At 52.0% G+C, this 18,706-nt stretch overlaps 1 protein-coding gene across 2 annotated transcripts; it reads right to left on the bottom strand.

The window, feature by feature from the left end:
* Positions 1–2,464: 2,464 nt before the first annotated feature.
* On the bottom strand, positions 2,465–6,613 carry LOC127332127 (OVARIAN TUMOR DOMAIN-containing deubiquitinating enzyme 1). Of its 2 annotated transcripts, XM_051358381.2 has the most exons (13): positions 6,253–6,613; positions 6,103–6,144; positions 5,886–5,942; positions 5,008–5,088; positions 4,809–4,877; positions 4,471–4,530; positions 4,307–4,390; positions 4,107–4,226; positions 3,960–3,994; positions 3,829–3,884; positions 3,646–3,749; positions 3,289–3,361; positions 2,922–3,067 (listed from the first exon to the last, which is right to left on the bottom strand). In XM_051358381.2, exons 1-13 carry the CDS (start codon positions 6,580–6,582, stop codon positions 3,054–3,056), a joined length of 1,125 nt encoding a protein of 374 aa, XP_051214341.1. In that variant the 5' UTR covers positions 6,583–6,613; the 3' UTR covers positions 2,922–3,053. The 2 variants fall into 2 exon arrangements, with proteins under 2 accessions (XP_051214340.1, XP_051214341.1); XM_051358380.2 differs by lacking the exon at positions 3,289–3,361 and having other exon boundaries at positions 2,465–3,067; positions 6,253–6,604.
* Between the last annotated feature and the right edge of the window lie 12,093 nt (positions 6,614–18,706).

Here is an 18,706-nt window from a genome sequence, read left to right as displayed (position 1 = left end):
TAAGCGACCCGCGACAAAAGGTGGACCCTTTTGTCGCGCCTCCCTTGTCGCGGCTGGCCGCCCGCGACAAAAAGGTCATACCACCCGGAACAAAAGCCCTGTTTTCCACTAGTGATTAGCAAAACGCTCGGCGGCCGCCGACGGCACGACTGCGAGGTCTATCAACCGATCTGCGGGTTAAGTAATATGTGAGATACCTACGTGAGGCCCGGCCGTTCACGACGGCGCAATGGAGCAAGCTCGGTGCGATCGATCTGAACAAAGGAAAAACGTACGGGGCAGCTTCAGTTATTGGTTCCTTGCATAATTAGCATTTAGCAGGACATCCGGCAGCCACCGCCGGCATGACGACGAGGTCTGTCTATGGGTTGAGGAAGATGGTGAGTACCTGCGTGCCTCTCGGCCGTTCAAGACGGCGCGGTGGAGGAGGCTCGGCGTGTTTGATATGAACAAGGGCAAACCGTATGGAACAGCTTCAGGTATTAGTTGCACAATTAGCGGGATGTTCTTTTGGTTGCAAAATTAGCGGCACGTTCTGTTTTTTTTTCTTCATTCAGCAGCCACGTCTGATTCCGTCCGCTATTCTGTAAGTCTCCCTAGGTGTAGCATTATCGGGTTACGACAGTCCGAACCGAACAGTAATGTGTAATCGGTAAAGGCAGCAAAACAAAGACACAATCTAGAGTTCTTGACGGTATAAGTTGACGCAAACTGAAGCCGACTAGTACTGGGACTTCTTCTCTTTCCGAGATATGACCAGGATCGGAATCATAACATGCAAGCACCACCATTATAAAAGCCAGTGGAAGCCTTTGAGAAATCAGTTCACAAGTCACAGCACGACGACGACGATGGATACGGAGCAGGACCGCATCAGTCTTCTCCCGGACTGCGTGCTGGGCAGCATCGTGTCCCTCCTACCCGTCAAGAACGCGGCCGCTACCATGGTGCTCTCCCGCCGCTGGCGGCCTCTCTGGCCTTCGCTACCGCTCGTGCTCGACGTCGGCGACCACTCCCCTGGCGCTGGGCGGCTAATCTCGGGTGCCCTCTCCTCCCACAGCGCCGTTCGCATCCGCCGCTTCCGCGTGGACACCCTCAATGACGAAACGACCCTCCCGTGGCTGCAGGCCCTAGAAGGGAGGCGCGTCGATGGCAGCCTCGTCATCAGGTTCGCTCGCAAGGGCCCCCGGCCGGTGTTTCGTCCGTACCTCCTGCGCGCCAGCATGGGCGCTGACACGGGCGCCGCGCTCCGCTATCTCGAGCTTCGCTGGTGCGTGCTCCACCCCCGCACGGCCGAAGGACCGGACACCTTCCCTAGCCTGGTCACCATGCACCTGTGCTCCGTCGTTATCAGCAACGAGGTGCTGCACCGCGTGATCGCCGTCTGCCCGGCGCTGAGGGAGCTGCACCTCGTCGGGGTCACTCATCTCCGCCGCTTCGTCCCATGCTCCGGCTCCCTCCTCCGGGTCCGCATCGCGGCGCCGCACGTCCCGATCCAGGAGATGTCCTTCCGGGGTACGCCCAATCTCCAGAGACTAGAGCTGTGGCATGCCGATATTTGGCGGCTGTATCCCGCCATCATCAACCAAGCTGACATGCCATGCAAATCGGTTGATCTTGCACTTCCCACGCCATGCTTCAAGGTTATGCCCAAGGTACACATAACAGTAGTGTTTTTGCTATTCAGTCGCGTTGTTGATACTACTTAATTTCCGTTTTTGAAAACTTACTTGAATTACAACTTAATTTGGTGCAGAGGTCCATCCCCATCATAACCGCACTCACCATCAACATGAAGTTCAGTGACAACGAGGAGCTGAGGAACGCAACACACATGCTAAGCTTATTTCCGTTTTTGAAAACTCTTAATATTCTGGTAATCAATTAACCCTCATTTTTTCATATATATATATATGCATACAAGATGTGTACAGATTTTTTACCGCATGTTTCAATCATGGCTAATTTTCTTGTGACTCTTGGCTGCAGTGCTACAACTTCCTCTCAAACAAGGATAAAAGTGGGTCTGGACAATGCCAATTACCAGCAGCTGATACGAATATCTGCCTCAGTAAGCATCTTAAAAATGTGACATTCGAAGAATATTGTGGATCTGAAAGGGAGGTAGAATTTGCGAGGTTCATTGTGGCTGGAGCAAAAACACTCACCACCATGCAAATTGTTGTTCATGCTGCTAACTGGAGAGACGAGAGTATCAGCAGTCACAGAGACCTAATATGCAGAGGCGGTAAAGGCTCACCTGAAGCTCAAGTTAACTTTCGGAAGAGCAAGAAAGACAAGAACATGCTAAGAAAAAGATATGTTACAGTGCAGAGAGTTCCTATTGTTTGATTCCCTATATGTCAACATGTACTTGGTTTCATTGTAAAAGACATATATGCTGCTTTCTGTAAATATAGGCCGCAATCTTTGTCAATAAGAAATGTAAATGTTAGAAGAAGAATAATGGAAAAGACTAAATTGCTACAAAAGTAGCATTTTTTTAATTACAAAGAGTTGCATATTTTGTACAACGTAACCTCTAAACTCTTCAGATTAAGAATCCATTTAGTCTGTGCATCATCCTGGGCTCAAAACTCACTCTCCACAGTACATTAGGACACAACAGAGATGAATGCTCCGACGACACAAAATGTATGTCTGCTGAAAACTCGGTATTCTACAGCAGAAAGATCAAGGACGACATATGCCGTAGGTCTACAAACTCACACAGGAGCACCACACATGTCAAGAGCCAGAATCAAATATCCACATCCACCATCAGTAGCCATGCAGGGCAATATCATTCCATCGTACTCTTTCAAGTGTTACAGACCAGATTCTACTTTGGATAAATGATATCATAGTGCCCAGACCTATATAACAAGGTCAGGGCCAAGGGCGCTTCTGCTTCAGATTCTACAGGACGGCCGATGTGAAGAGTATTAAGCTGTCCAGGGGTGTTAACATCGAGATTCTCCAAGATTACAGGAATGCCTAGTGCATGTGCAAGCGCATGGACCTGCATATTGTTGGCTTCGCCCTGACGCACTTCACATAAGCAAAACTGTTCAAAAACACAAGAAAAAGAGTTATAAATTCTAGTTGGTGCTGTTTAGAAATTATTTTCTGCCGGTTAGTTTTGCACAATATAGGGATACATTTATCAATACAATATAGGATTCTTCCACTTCTAAACATTGTGGGTAACACAAAGTTGAGCACAGAATGCAAGGAATTAACTTTTGAAAACTACAAGGAAAAAGTAAACTGAGTCAAGGAATTAATTGCAATAGCAAACTACTTGGACTCCAGTAGCTACAAAGTTGAGCACAGAATGCATCCTGTTTCTCCCTGCTAACTGAAAATATCAAATGGGCTTGTCACAAAGAACTTTTCTCATCAAGAGTATTCGGTGAACTGCTGAAATCATAGCACTGTGAAGAAACTTTAATATTTTAGACATCAAAAGCAAAATTCCACTAGTAGTTTCTGCTAATAAGATTCCATCGATATTAGAAACTGGCAAAAGGTACACAAATTTCTAAAGCATGAGCATAGACATACGGTTAAAATATCTGTGTTACTCAACAATATTTTATTATTAGTTTTGGGTGGACTGCGTCAGGTGAAAATTCTTCTAACCTCAAAAACTGAAGCATATGTTTCTCCAGGGATAAGAAAACCATGGTAGAATTCTGGCCTTGTGCATATCTCGATCTCTGTCAGCGCCCTAAGGAGGGGTATAACTGCACACACAATTCTGTTATCTGCTGAAAGACATAGGCACAAAGACATAAAAAGATAAGAATCATAAAGTATCCTCACTGCGTGATGTGACATCTTCATTCATGTCCATCTGATATAGCTCTCCTTCAGCAAGGCTACACAGAGAAATCAATCATAAATAATAAATTCATCTCGTTTGAAGAAATGGCTTGAGTTACTCAGGATGTTACCCCTGTTCAACTAAATTGACCACAGATTCATATCCCTGCAAGAAGAAATTCAGCAGAGTCCGTGATTCTTCAATATTATATTATAAGGGCAGCCAAATGAAACAATTAGTAACCATCATTGGGCACAGCAGACTTAGGAGTACGTACAGAAAAGGAATGGAGTAATTGGTCATCATGACAAGCTGGCATGCAGTTTTCAACTCTTCGCCTGAAACGAGCAGCTTCTGTTCTGCGTTCATCTTCGTCCTTTATTTCTACAACATTCTCCTGTTTATACATATGTTAGTTTTAGCATCCATTCATACAATAGAAAACCGTAATGCTATCAACTGAATTGAGATAGTTACCAAGTACTTGAAAATGAAAGATCTATAAAAGCAACTTCCATCTCTAGCGATTCGTCTGCGGGAACCATACTTCTCATCCAGTAGCTGTGTAAGGATCATCAAGTTAGTAGAACCGAAGGTAAAAGTATAATTACATGAAAAAAGCATATCACACATAAGTATACCATGATCTTTCCAATGATGGTATCGTCCTCAAATTCCTCCAGCAAAGTCAGAACAGGTTCCTATAAAACCAACAAGACCACGAGTCCAAGATCACAAAAATACATCAATGATTTAGCAAAACTTGAGCATATAGCCAATACATCTTGAAGGTCCACATATTTGCATCATCTTTACTAGAGAAAAAATACATCACATCAGATTACATAGGTTTCATGAGGTGTTGATGGTGATAAGCATGTGAGAGCATGCCACTCTTTTATTTAACTGATAATTCAAGAAGAACTCAATCTAAAGTAACTAAGAAAAGAAAATTCAGTAAATAGTACTAGTTTCACACCTTATCACCTAACTTGAACTTGTTGGAGAAAACCCCATCATCATCACTCTCAGAGATGTGGCAGAATTCCTATGAGAGATTTGGTGGCAACAAGGCAAGGTCAAATCAAGGCCCAAAGATGAAGCAACAGAAGCTACATTAGGTTGAGCAAATCTAATTAACGAGTTCAAAAATCGAGAAGGGGCCATAATATTCATACTTCAGACTCAGAGAACAGATCAGTGGAGCCATAAGAGTCTTTTAATTGATCAACTTCTTGCTCCTCTCCCCTTGCGATTTCCTGTAATCAACATTTTTTCAGAATTAAAACCACAACAGAAAATTCTTTAGAACAGCTTCAACCAATTTCAAACAACTGAGTATCATAGCCTGGCCACTTGGAGCAGAGGATCCAAAATATGTGGCCAAATGCATAAGTTAGAGCAAGTGCTGGAGTGCTGCTCAGATGAGCGGTTTCGAAAAAATTGGCGATTGAATATGGTCCAAAGATGAACTAGCCCAGGTTACATTAGTCCGAGTATTTCTAACTGTGAAAATCTAGTTTAATTTCCTGACGAATCCCACTTCGATTAGAGTATCCAATAAATTTGGCCAAGTTCAACTTAGAGCAAGTGCTGCTCGGATGCATGAGCGGTGTTGAAAAAAAATGGCGATTGAACATGGTCCAAAGATGAACTAACACAGGCTACATTAGTCCGAGTATTTCTAACTGTAAAAATACAAATCACGAGTTTAATCTCCGTACGAATCACCCAAACATAGCACACCGAATCGAGATCAAGAACTGGGGCGGGCTGGGGAAGGGGGGCTAAACGGAACAACCGAACAGAGCGTAAATCAGCAAGAATGCAAGAACGAAAGGCTTCAGGCTTGCGAAGGGAACATAACAGAGGTTTCAGGCGTAAATCTTACAGTTCCAACCAATTTCAAAGACCCGAGGTTCATAGCTTGCACACTTGGATCAGAGGATCCAGCAAGATGCAGTTCATCAACAGATACCATAAATAATCAAGAATCGTCAACAAAGATTCGATGTTGATGAAAGAACAGTCCCTTCTCTGCAGCCAAGATTCATACCTGAGGGTGAGGGATTTCAATAGACTGTAGGTATCGCTCCTCTTCCCATTGGTCTTCCTGTAATCGCAAGTTTTTCAGTGTTAACACACGGCAGAAAAATGGATAAAGAAGCGGGGCGGGGGGAAGGGTTGGGGGCAATCGGATCAAACATTACAGAACCGACCAAGAACGGCACGGGGCCAGCAAAAGATGATGCAAGAAAGGACGAGAGCCTAACCTCGTCAGTAGATGATGTCGACGAAGGCGTCGATGTTGAGGACTGCGGAGGCGGACGCGTAAATCACCAAGAATGCAAGAAGGAGAAGCTTCAGGCTTGCGAAGTGAACATAACAGAAATCACCCAAGAATGCAAGAACAAGAGCCTAACCTCATCAGCAGATGATAGCGACGAAGGCGTCAGACTCGGGGACTGCGGAGGCGAAGCCGAAGACGAAGATGTCGACGGCGAGGGCGACGAAGCCGTCGGCGACAAAGGCGTCGGCGCTGGGGGAGGCGAAGGCGACGAAGGCGTCGGCGCTGGAGGAGTCGAAGGCGACGAAGGCGTCGGCGTTGGGAGAGTCGAAGTCGACGGCGTCACCGACGCCGACCGCCGTGTAGCTGCGTCTCCGCAATCGCTGGAGGATCCAGCGGCCGCGGCTGCGGCTGTGGCCTCGTCACATCCCGGGCCCTCCCCGGCCCTTGTCAGCTTACACCCCATTTCTTGGAGTCTTTTCTTTCTCCCCTTGAGATTTCCAAGAATTGTGTGTACAGGTGTTGTTCGTGCGAACCGCTGAAGGATGGGGGCAGAATTTATAGGCGCGGAGGGGGTTATATATGAGCTTCTACTTTCTCGAGGCTTCCCAGGAAAACTGACCAACTGTTAGTTACGCTTACGCACGTGTTCCGACTTCCGAGTGAATGATTGATTATACACCTGCTAGGGCATCTCCAACGGGACGACCCATCCCGCGCTCGCGCGTTCGGATAGGTCCAACCGGACAAAAACACGGCCCAGCGCGCGGACCCACCCCTAAAACGGATGGCCGCGGCGTTCGGGACGATCCAAATCTGGGACGAGTTTGCGTGGCCGCGGACGCCGAAGGCTGGTCGCTCGCGTTCTCCCTTGTCCGCCCCTGGCCCGTCTATCTGTCTCTAAAAACACAAACCCCTCGCACACATCTCCCGCCGCTCCGCCGCCAGCCAAGGACCGGCGATTTGGGAGCGGCGTCGACGCCGACCACCGTCGTCGAGACGCCGGCAAGCGGGGCGGAAGCATAGGTCGCGGCCCCTCGCTGCTTTAGCCGCATCGTAGTAGAGTCGGAGGACGCCGTCGCCGTCGTTGTTGTCCTCTCACCGTCGCGAGACTACTTCTTCAAGAACTTCATCGACACGTCGTCAGACGAGGAGTCCGACGACGAATTTTTCACGGAGGCTGCGCTGATCATCCACGAGCACATTGTCTCGCAGATCCCCGTGCACCGGGGGTCCTTGCCGGGGCGCGCGGCTGCCTTGGACCGCAAAAGAGAACGCGGCCACGACCAGCTCTTCACCGACTACTTCCAACCCAAGTCATTGTTCACACCGGCCATGTTTCGCCGTCGTTTTCGGATGTCCATACCGTTGTTCCGCCGGATAATGGATGGCGTCAAGCTCTACGACGACTACTTCTGCGCAAAAGGGGATGCAATTGGCAAGGTAGGCCTCTCTTCATACCAGAAATGCACGGCATCGATTAGGATGCTCGCATATGGCGTTGTCGGTGATTTCATGGATGAGTACACGCGCATGAGTGAGTCTACCGGCTTGGAAGCGATGTACAGATTCTGCAGAGCAGTGATCGGTTCGTTCGGAGAACAGTACCTCCGGCAACCTAATGCAGAGGACACAGCTCGTCTATTGTCAATCAACGCTTCCAGGGGGTTTCCTGAGATGCTTGGCAGCATAGACTGCATGCACTGGGAGTGGAAGAACTGCCCCTTTGGTTGGCAGGGGGCATACAGCGGTCATTCTGAGGGGTGCACAATCATTCTTGAAGCTGTTGCTTCACATGATACATGGATTTGGCACTCATTCTTCGGAATGGCTGGCTCGCATAATGACATCAATGTGCTGCAGCGCTCTCCGGTGTTTGATAGGGTAGCGTACGGTCATTCCCCTGATGTGGATTTTGAGATCAATGGCCACCACTACACCAAGGGGTACTACCTTGCTGATGGTATCTATCCACCTTGGGCTACACTCGTGAAGACAGTCCGAAAACCCAACTCAGAGCGGGAGGCAAGGTTTGCCAAAGAGCAAGAGGCAGCCCGGAAAGATGTCGAGCGGGCGTTTGGCATCCTCCAAGCTCGTTGGGCTATCGTCAGACACCCTGCCAGAGCCTGGGATGTGCAAACTCTGTGGGAGGTGATAACCGATTGTGTAATCATGCATAACATGATTGTTGAGATAGAGCGGGATGATTCACTCTTTGATAATGACTGGGAGGGCCAGGGAGAGTTGGTTACTCTCAAGGTGGTCCGGCATCATTGCAGGACATTTTTCATGCACACCATAAAATTTGAGATCTAGCTGTACACAACCAGCTGCAGGCTGATTTGATCAAGCACGTGTGGCAGTATGTAGGCAACAATGCTGCAAACAACAATGATGAAGGAAATCCCGAAGCCTAAAGCATTTGTAACGTTTTTACATTTTATTTGAATAATACTTTATGATTGATTACGTGGACAATGTACTGTGTAATAAATTTTGAGCATTTTAACTATTTTCTATATTTTCTATAATTTATTTAACATTTATAGTGAATTTACAAGCAAAAACATACCATACGGCGCCGCGACCCAATTCTACCGTGTTGGGCGCACCGCTCGACCCAAATGGAGCGGACGCGGGGCTCCATCTGTGCGTCCGCTCGGCCACCCAAACGGCCCAAAACAGATGGCCCAGCGCGTCCGTTTGGGTCGTTCGGTTGGAGATACCTTTAAACCCTCTGGCCTCTGTAATAATTCATACTAGGAGTTTTATTTGTAAATTCTTTTGCAGGCGATTTTCATTGATACAATTGTGAGTATCAGAATTATTAGTTGTGCGATTCAGTCTCTTTTTTCCTCTAGCTACTTTTTTCTTAATGCTTTGCCAACTATAACTCTAGAGGCTCGATTGAGACGTGTACTCATGTTAACTTTGTCTCTTGGATGATATACTTCGTTTCAATCACGATAAGCCAATAATTTATCCACTTTATTTATAAACTGATTACATACTTATATCACAAATTCATGTATGTATCTGGCCACTCGTGTATTTATAGAATGCATGTGTATTGATAATGTATAAATATTATACTACACATGTATAAATACGTAGAAACGTGCGAAAAACTCTATAAATAATATCGTTAGCGCACTGTCGTGGTATCGTCACGGCATATGCCATAGGGTGGCTAACGAAGGAGGTTCCTAGGAGATCTCACGGCGGTATCCGGATGCGGGTATGGGGACGAGCGACACGGCGACGTACCCAGGTTCGAGGCCCTCCGATGGAGGTAACACCTCTACTCCTGCTAGAGTGTATATGATGATCACACAATACAAGGTTGCTCTTTGAGCTGTGTCCGGCTGCTTCTGGGAGGCTAAGGAAGATAAGAGTCTCTCTCTCAGGGCAGCGCTAGGGGTGGAAGTGAGGTGAGAATGATCGATCCCCTGCACGAGAGGGGGTAGTGCGGCTTATATAGGCACCGGCACTTTACTTATAAGACGCTATAGTCTACTGGCCGGCTTGGCCGGCTCCAGCTTCCGCTCCTTCCCGAGGCAATGACGTCAGGAGCCGTTGAGGCCTCATGGCCTGTCCCATCCGACTGCCAAGGTCAGCGGTATGGAGAGGAGGTGTCTCTGTCGCCATCAGCCACTGTAGCCAGTACGGATCAACGTGGACCATGATGGCCTGTCCGGCGCGTGGCACTATTGCTCCACAGTGCCCCGCACTTTACGGAAGATGAAGTCAGCGTGGACTTTAGGAACCCGGATCACCAACCCGGTTCCTTCTAGTGCGAGACTCGCCAGCCTCGAGTCGGTCTGAGGTACAAACCCCCAGTCGGATATGGCTTGTAGAAGCCGGCCCAGCTACAGCATTGGCGGCCGTAGCCAGGCCGACTAGGACCTGGAGCCAGCCGGCTTCCGGACCAGCCGGCCACGGCGCCAGCCGGCTGCTCCTCAGCCGGCCTTTGCCGCGAGCCGGCCAGTGGCCAGCCGGCTGCTCCGCGTCCATTGCCCTACCCTGGGTCTTCCCCCGACATTAGCCCCCGAAGCTGGCAAGGTCCTGCGTTTAGAAGGACCTAGGCAGGTTTTCCTGGCCTTTGATCTCTTGAATATATTTGACGGCACTTGGAGGGGCCGACTGAGAATTTCCATTCAGCCGGCTGCGCCCTCATCCGGCTCGTTCCGGCCGGCTGCTTCTAGCCGGCCACTATTTGCACTTATGCAACTTTTGCTTTCTTACAAGTTTTGGCGATGTCTCCGCCTTGCTGGGCAAATTTTGGGCCGAGGTGAACTTAATGTCCGGCTCCGGCTTGCGGCGCGCCGGAGTCTCCGCCGCCTCGGGTCCTGCACCCGACTTGACTGGTCTGACGTCAGGGCTCTGCCGCCGGTTCGTCTGGTCACATCAATGTCTCCTCCGGATCCGGTGCGGTCGTGGGCGACGTGGTGTGGCAGTTTCCGGTAACCGCAGCGATCGTGGGGGGAGTTATTGCGCAGAAGATCCGGGCGACGTGGCCACGTACGCCACTTGGAGCCCAACCGTCCGCCCCGGGCGGCTATAAATGCCGCGCGGGGGGGGGGGGGGATCGAGGCGGCACTCCCGCACTTCTTCTTCTTCCTCGCGTCTCCGCTCCGCTCGTGCTCTCGCTCTGCTCTTCCTCGCGCTCTTGCTGCTCCGGCGGAAGCTCCTCACTGGCGACCTCCGGCGAGAACATCTCCGTCAAGCCGCCGCCGCCACTCCGTCGAGCCGGCGCCACGGGGCCCCGCGTTTCAACCGTGCGCCCTTCGCCGCCGCCGTCGCCGCCGGCCTCGCGAGGTTCTTCTTCTCCATTTCGCCTTTCGTAGGACTCTTCTTCGTCTTCTTCGTCAATGGCCTCCGCCAGCGGATCTTGGAGGGGATCCCACATGAGGGACGATGATATCGAGCGCTTGGTGCGCCTCCGCCGGATCCCGTCGACGGTGGCCACGAGGGCGCCCGGCGCGGAGATGGAGCCCAAGCCGGAGCCCGGCGAGCGCGTTGTCTTCGGCGCGCACCTCGATCGTGGGTTGGGTCTGCCGGCGTCCAACTTCTTCCGCCGCTTCCTCGAATATTTCGGCTTGCAGCCGCACCACTTGCCGGCCAACGCGTGCGTCCTCCTCAGCTGCTACGTGGCTTTCATGGAGGCGTACGCCGGCTTGTGGCCAGACATAGATTTCTGGAGCCGGCTCTTCTACATCAAAGCGCAGACCACTGACGGCCACCTGCGGACCTGCGGCGCCGCCTCGATCTACTCTCGGCCGGGTACGCCCTTCCCCAAGATTCCAACCGTTGACTCGGTGAAGAATTGACAGATGTCATTCTTCTACGTGCGCAACGAGGGCGGGCTCGTCGACCGGATCAATCTGCCGGAGTTCAACCCGGCTCCTCCAGTCGGCCGGACCAACTGGGGCTACAACGCCCGTACGACGGACCCGGACGCGGAGGTGAGCCAACTCTGGGATTTCCTGGGGGCGGCCGTCGAGAATGGGCTGACCGCCGAGGACCTCCTCTGCACCATCGCCGAGCGCCGGGTGCTGCCGCTCCAAATGCGCACCCACAAGATCGGGCACATGTCCGGCCGGTTTGACCCTACCCGGACGTCCAAGGCGCCGCTCTCCAAGGCCCAGGTGGCCCGCCGGGTGAATAACATCACCAAGGCGAACATGCCGGACGAGTGGAACTACGGGCTGGCGCCCCGCAACAGGGATCTGCTGCCCGAGCTGGTAAGCTTTACTGTTTAGGCCGACCTCCGGCTTGCGGCTGCGAGGCCGACTTCTCTTTCTTTCTGCCGACTTCCGGCTTGCTGTTTGCTCATGTCTTCTGTTTTTCTAGCTCTTCAACCGCCAGAACGTCTAGGACGGCGACCTGGCGACAAAGAGGTGGACGCCGGATCACGCCGATCCGGCTGACCAAGCCGGCGACCAGGCCGGTGACGACGACCTGCTGCAGGCGCCTGACCTAGGCGGCCAGGGGGAGCACAATCCGCCCCCTTCACCGGAGCAGCAGGAGGACGAAGAGCCGGCGACGTCCGCCACGGGGCCAATCCCCGCCGTGCCTCTGCGCGTGAGGCCGCCAAGCACCACGGCGACTTCGGCGCCCAAGGGGAAGAAGCGGGTCGGCGACCCCCGCTCCACCGTCGCCTTGGAGGCGAAGGCGAAGAAGCTCCGCCGGCAGCAGCCGAAGAAGGTTCCGGAGCAGGCCGGGTGAGTTCTCTTTTTTCTCTTGTTTGATTCCTTTTCTTTCCTTATTCTTTATGCTTATCTTTTTCTTATTTGTTTGGCTAGGGCCCCCATCAAGTTCGCTCAAGGCGGCGGCTCCCGGCAAGCCCCGCGTGTCGTGTCGCCGCTTCCGCGACAAAGGAGGGAGTCGACGCCACAGCCTCCATCGCGCGCGCCCACGCCGCCACCGCCTGCGGGTACTCTGCCTCCCGCAGGGACGCCTTCCTTCGCCGTGCCACTGGCCTCAGCGCCTGGCCGCGGCACGCGGGCCGAGCCGACGCGCCAGCCGACGTTGGACGACATGTTCCCGCGCCGTGCTCGTCTTCCGGACCCAGCCGATGGGGCCGGCCGGGGCATGCCGCCTTCGACCGGAGCCGGAGCCAGCAGGGCTGCGTCGCCTGCGACCGGGGCCGGAACCGGGCCGAGCGTGGTGGTGTTGGTGGAGAGCCCGGAGGGGAGCCTCGAGCGCGGAGACGGCTGCGCCCGACCGCCAATCGCTTCGCCGCCGGAGCGCCGCCGCCGCCGGAGCCGACGAGGGAGGAGCCGGCCAGGCAGGAGCCAGCAAGGGATGAGCCGGCGCGCATGGAGGACGCCGACTCGCGCGCGCTGGTGAGGACGGAAGCCCCGTCGGCGCCGGTGGGGAGCCTGCATGTGGCCAAGGGCGCCCGGCTGCTGCATGTGCCGTCCGCCTCCGACTCCAGCCTTGGCTCGGCTGGCACTATGGAGCAAGCGTGGCTCAGCGCTGACTCCTACGAGGTGACCAGCCGGGAGGGGAACCCGGGCCAAGCGTCGGTGAAGATGTTCTTCTCCGGCTTGCAGGCCACCCTCAAGGCCAGGGCTGCCGAGACCGCGGCCAACGTCGCCAAGGTGGAGGAAGCCAGCAAGGTAAGTGCTTCATCTGTTTTTCAATTTGGTTATTACCCTGGTAGCCCTCCGAGGCATGGGCCGGCTGCTCGAAGCCGGTCCGGGTTTCGTCTAGCTGACTGATTTTCTTTCTCCTTAGGCTGTGGCAGAGCGGCGCACCGACTTGTACAACCGCGCTGTGACCCACTACCACAAGGCCAAGCTGGACCGGGCCGACTTGGCTCGCGAGCTGGAGGCCGTCAAGGGTAAGATCTTTTTCTTTCCGACCCGATGTCTTCTTTCTTTTTAGTCCTGGTTGGCTGACGCTTCTTTCCGGCTGCCTTGCAGCTGAAGCCGCCAAGGTCCCACGGCTGGAGGCGGATCTTCGGGCTGCTCGCGCTCAGTGCGCCGAGAGCGAGGAGGCGGGCCGATCTGCAGCCGCCAAGCTCAAGGTGGCTGAGCTGGAGCTAACGCGGCTGCGCCGGCTTGGGCAGAACCACCTCAATGAGCTTGCTCTCCTCAGGACGGCTGAGAAGGAGAAGGTGGAGGATCTGAGCCGATGGCTGACCGAGGTGGAGAAGCAGCGGCTTGCGCTTCAGGAGGAGGTCACCACCAAGACCACAGAGCTATCGGCTACTGCCAAGCGCCGGGTGGACGAGATTGGCGCGCTCGACCGCGGCTTGTCGGGTGAGTGCATTTCTCCTTTCTTTCTTTCCCTTTGCCGGCTTTCGGCTGTCGGCTGCCGGCCTAGGTTGGGAGCCGGCGGCAGAAACTCTGATTTTTTCGCTATCTCCATCTTCGGGCTGGGGGCAGTCGGTTCTTGCCGGCTGCCGCCAGGCTTTTCCTTTTATCCTTCGGAATTTCTATCTTCGGACCGGGGGCAGTCGGCTCTTGCCGGCTGCCGCCTGGCCTACTTTAGGACTTCGAAAATTTGCATTTTTCAGCTTATTTCGGCTTTGATGATTTCTGACGTGCTTCTTCTTGCAGCGGCCTTCCCGGAAACGCAGGACGCGGCATTAGCAGCCGTTGGCGTTGCGCGCGAGACTAGGAGGCGGGCGACTGGCGAGGGCAGCTCGGAGTACTTCACCATGGAGGATTACATGGCATCCATGGCCGCCCGCGTCGAGCCCATCACCAAGCTTGGCTGGGAGCTCCGGAAGGCGGCTGAGGAGCTGGTCCCGATGCTGTGGCCCGCGGAGGCGGTGCCGCAAGATATCTCCAACCTCATCTCCTTGATGGAGCGGGTGCCGGATCGCTTCCTCGACTGGAAGGAGTCTGCCACGCGCGCTGGAGCCGACATGGCGCTGTCCTTTGTCCTCTCCTGGTACAACGAGGTGGACCTTGGGCAGCTCGAGTACCGGCGAGCCGACGTGGAGGGCAAGCTCCCGGCCGAATACAAGACTGCCCGGCTTGCCCGAGCCAGCGCCATCGCTGACTTCGTCGACAAGAGCCTCTTCGTTGCGGACCCGAACCCGCCGTCTGACGACGAGGATGAGGAGATGCAAGACGAGGAGGCGGAAGATGCGCCTGGGGACGACCCGGCAGCCGGCTCCGCTGATGCTCCTCCGGCTGGTCCTTAATTTACCTGCCTTTCCGTTGTTGCTTTTGCCAAGACGATTTGTTCAATCCCCGGGATGCCGGGTGCATATGTATGAATATTATCGTCCCTTTTATTATGTCACACTTTAATGTGTTTGTTAATCACTTGTGTGCCGACTTGCTTTCTTTCAACTTGTTCGCTTTTTCCCATCCGCCCCACTCTTTGGCTTTGCTCTTGTCGGTCGTACGTCCGACTTGCGATCCGTCGCCGGATCAAGAGCGGGCCGATGGGTGAGGCCGACAGTATTTCAGTCGAACGAGCCGAGTTCGGAAATCCGGCACTTTTATGAAAAGTTGCAAGTCAACTCGCTTTTACTCTTTCCCTTAGCCGTTCCTAGGCCTTACTCCTGCCAGCCGTACAGCCGGGTTGCGGTCTGTAGCTGGATCGGAAGCCGGTTGTCGGAAGCCGGATCACGTTACTGAGTGTCAACACCCGGATTTTTAAGTCCGAATGCCTATTATGTCATACATCGCAATCCCAGGAATATTGTTGTTGCGAGGCATAATAGTTAAGTATCACAGTCATCATTCATTACAAACCATAAGTCTTACCAATTGGAATCACATGATCCATATTACACGAATAGTTGATCTATTGATCAACGAACAAACACAAGTTCATAGTTCAACATAGCGGAAGCGTAAGATACAAGGACTCTCTAGTCCACAGGCCAACGCTTGACGTCGGAAGGCGCTTAGTTGTCGTAGGCGTCCTGCTGGTCATCTCCTTGTTCATCTTCATACTCTGGCCATTTGAATAGCCAGGGACAAAGCCGTGAGTACGTTGAGTACTCGCAAACTCATACTAATGTAAGTGCTAGACATTCTAGTAGGGTTTGCTAAGCTCTAGTTTATTTGCATAAAGCTAGTTTTAGTTCACAAAGTTTTGAGAAAAGCTTACTCAAGTGCTAACTAACTCAAGTGGGAACATTAGTGTCATTCCCACCATTCAAGTGGTGATTTCAATTCAATCCACCACAAGTCATTTCCCCATCACCTTTCAACATCATTTTCAAAGATATGACATCGGAAACTGTATGGCCTTTCCAACCGTCCGTAACCGTGGACGCGGCTATTCGAATAGGTTTACACTCTGCAGAGGTTGCACACTTGTGCCACAACATTTGATTTCATCCGTCAGGATTTCCCCGAATCATCGTAACACAGTACGCGGATCATCAACCATAACCTTTCACTAACTAATCCTAGTATGAGCACCTCTCCCCATGAGCTTGGCCTCCCGGTGAAAGAATCGGTCAGCACAGGAACTGCACAGGGCTTGGGCCGGACATTCACCTCGTTTCGCATCATATCGTATCGTTTCTTTTGTGGTAGAGGCAGCTTTCGGCATAACCCCGATGACGCTTGTTTAGAGGGAACCCATACTAAGACGCATAAACTTCCAGTTAAGCCCTACCCATAATCAGGTATTGTGGGGGTACTTAATAATTGGAAAGGTATCGCATTCAAACCAACATCATGTTTTATCAAAAATCACCATCTTCTCTTGGTCATATTCACCTTCAAAAATCATTCAATGGAATGCATCTTCATTCCAAGGTTTCAAAATCCTTTCAAAACACAAAGTTCCCATCTAGAGTAGTCAAGTTTTAGTTCATTAGCACTAGCTCTAATTCATGAGGGGTGCTACCTTGCTTTGCTTGGAAGAGACTAACTCACTACTCTAATAACTAACTTGTATTTTGACCAAAGTTAACTATAAAAGTAACTCATTTAGAAAACAAGTAAAAACTTGTAAAGTAAAAACTTGGGATGGGTTCACATAAGAAAAGATAAGAAACATGGTGCCTTGCCCCAAGGGGCTTTGCACTTTGCAAGAATAAAAGCTTGCATAGTATTTTAGCTTGCCTTGGTAGTTCTCAAACTGTTCCTCCTCCTCCTCCTGGTAGCAACCTTCTTCTTCGGCGTACTCTCCGGTGCTACCGTCTAAATTTGAATACGAGTATAATTACTCACTAATTCAATGGCTATTCCCCACATCACAAATAAACACACAAACTACTCTATGCACACCAAATAAATAAACTAGGGTGCATGGGTTGTGGGATTTAATATAATTTGTATTCCACATGTAAATGATAGTTTCCATAGGGTTCTTGAGAAATAATTTCCTCTTATTGAAATCTTCTTAGATTTAATTTCTCCAACAATCATGGATGAACTCCTCTTGACCTAGGTCAAATGTTCATCATCATCATCATTTGGGAGAATGATTTAAATGAGGTGAACCACCTCATACTATTTAAATAACACTACCTTTGATTTAAATCTCAAGAAATTCATATAAGAGAGTTTGGGACCAGGGGTCCAAACATCCCATGAATTCATGTGAGACAAGTTTAAATGAAGTATAAGACCTCACACAATTTAACTTTAATAGTTTTGGATAATATCAACTAGTTAAACTAGCCAAAATATCCATTCATTAAACCATGGCATGATCATGCAAAGTGACCACACCATTTTATTGCATAAACAATTAGGGTAAGTCAAATGTGAGCTACTAGAGTTGGAATTAACTTAATATCTATTTTGGTTGATTTTTAAGAATTATTTGAATAGGGAAAAGTCCCTGTCTTGTTATTTTTGTCAAATTAATTCTACAAAGAAAATGACCATGAGGCCAGTGGCATGTTGTAGAGAATTTCAGTGGCTTTCTAACCATATACAATTCACTAAATTTGGTTTAGCCAAATTGAAACTATTTAAATTTCAAAGTTTGGGCAGTATTGAATTTGGATGGAAATGATTTAAACGAATTTTGAATAAAAGGGCCGGCGGGAAAACGAAGCTGGGCCGATTTGAATTAAAACGGCCCACTCCAGCCCACCACGGTCCACAGACGCGCGGCGTGCTGACAGCGTGGGGTCCACGCGTCAGTGGCTGTTAAAACCCGAACCGGTACGGGGCGACGTGGAGCGTAGGATTAGAGAGTAGATCGACGGCTCAGAGCCATCGTCTTCTCCGGCGAGAAAGGGTTACGGGCACGGCGGCGCTAGGGGGTGGGAGTGCTAACCAGGGCTCCCGCGGTGGCTGGCAGTGTGCGTGATGTAGATGTGGACGACGGTGAAGCTCCTGGCACCGGCGGCAACTCCTGGATCGGCTCCAATCGACGGCGGCGAGGTGCGGTACTGGCGGGCTCCGATCTTCAAATTGGAGCAGCTCCGGCGACAATCGAGCGAGTGGTTGGGTGGAGGAGAAGCAGTGGAGGATGGTGAACGAGATGGTGTGCTCAGCTTCGTTCAGGGAACGCCGTATTTATAGATGGCCAAGGGTGCTGCGTGGCCGTGAAGAAGTCGACCGAGGTGCGGCGGTTCCGGCGAGGTGTTGGGCTAGGCAAGGGTGCTACGGTGTTCTCCTCGTCTAGGCGAATCTGTAGGTGGCAACGGCGCGGTCGGGCGGCGTCTGTAGGCGAAGCATTGCGTCCGTGTCTGCCGCGCTGGTCGCGGGATCGCTTCATCGTCTCCGGCGGCGGCGGGCACGGGTCGGGGTCTAGGGCATGTCTGGTGGCTGCGTGGCGACGCGGCGATGCTCAACTCGCGGCTAGGTGGTCCAGGGCGTGCTCGAGGTGGCCAGGCAGCGCGTGTCCAGGGCGCGTCCGCGGCGCTCGCTCGCGACGTCCTCGGCATGGCGCGGCCACCACTGGGCGCGTGTGTTCCGGCGACTGTCGAGCTCCTCCTCGACCAGGGCTGTGCTAGGCGAGGCTAGGCAGTGTGGTGGCGTGCTGTGGCGAGGGGGCCAGGGTTGGCGAGCAAGGGAGAGAGGGGGAGGCTCGGCATGGTGGTGCCATGGCCGGCATGGCCATGCCATGCAAGCTAGCTCCTCCTCCTTAGCTCCACTATGTTTCATTTAGGGTTAGAGGGGGCAGGGGAACCATTTGGTGTAAGT

This window comes from Lolium perenne, chromosome 4 (genome assembly GCF_019359855.2).
Source record: "Lolium perenne isolate Kyuss_39 chromosome 4, Kyuss_2.0, whole genome shotgun sequence".
Lineage (NCBI taxonomy): Eukaryota > Viridiplantae > Streptophyta > Magnoliopsida > Poales > Poaceae > Lolium > Lolium perenne.
Note: the sequence above shows the minus strand (reverse complement) of the source record. Positions and strands in the feature narration are given on the sequence as shown.

Excerpts from the sequence above, each read along its gene's own strand:
- LOC127332127 (XM_051358380.2), bottom strand. The coding sequence starts at position 6,582 with ATGGGGTGTAAGCTGACAAGGGCCGGGGAGGGCCCGGGATGTGACGAG. Across the intron at positions 3,995-4,106 it reads AATTACTCCATTCCTTTTCT|GGATATGAATCTGTGGTCAA; the intron begins GTACGTACTCCT and ends TTCTTCTTGCAG. Across the intron at positions 3,068-3,645 it reads CATATGCTTCAGTTTTTGAG|TTTTGCTTATGTGAAGTGCG; the intron begins GTTAGAAGAATT and ends GTTTTTGAACAG.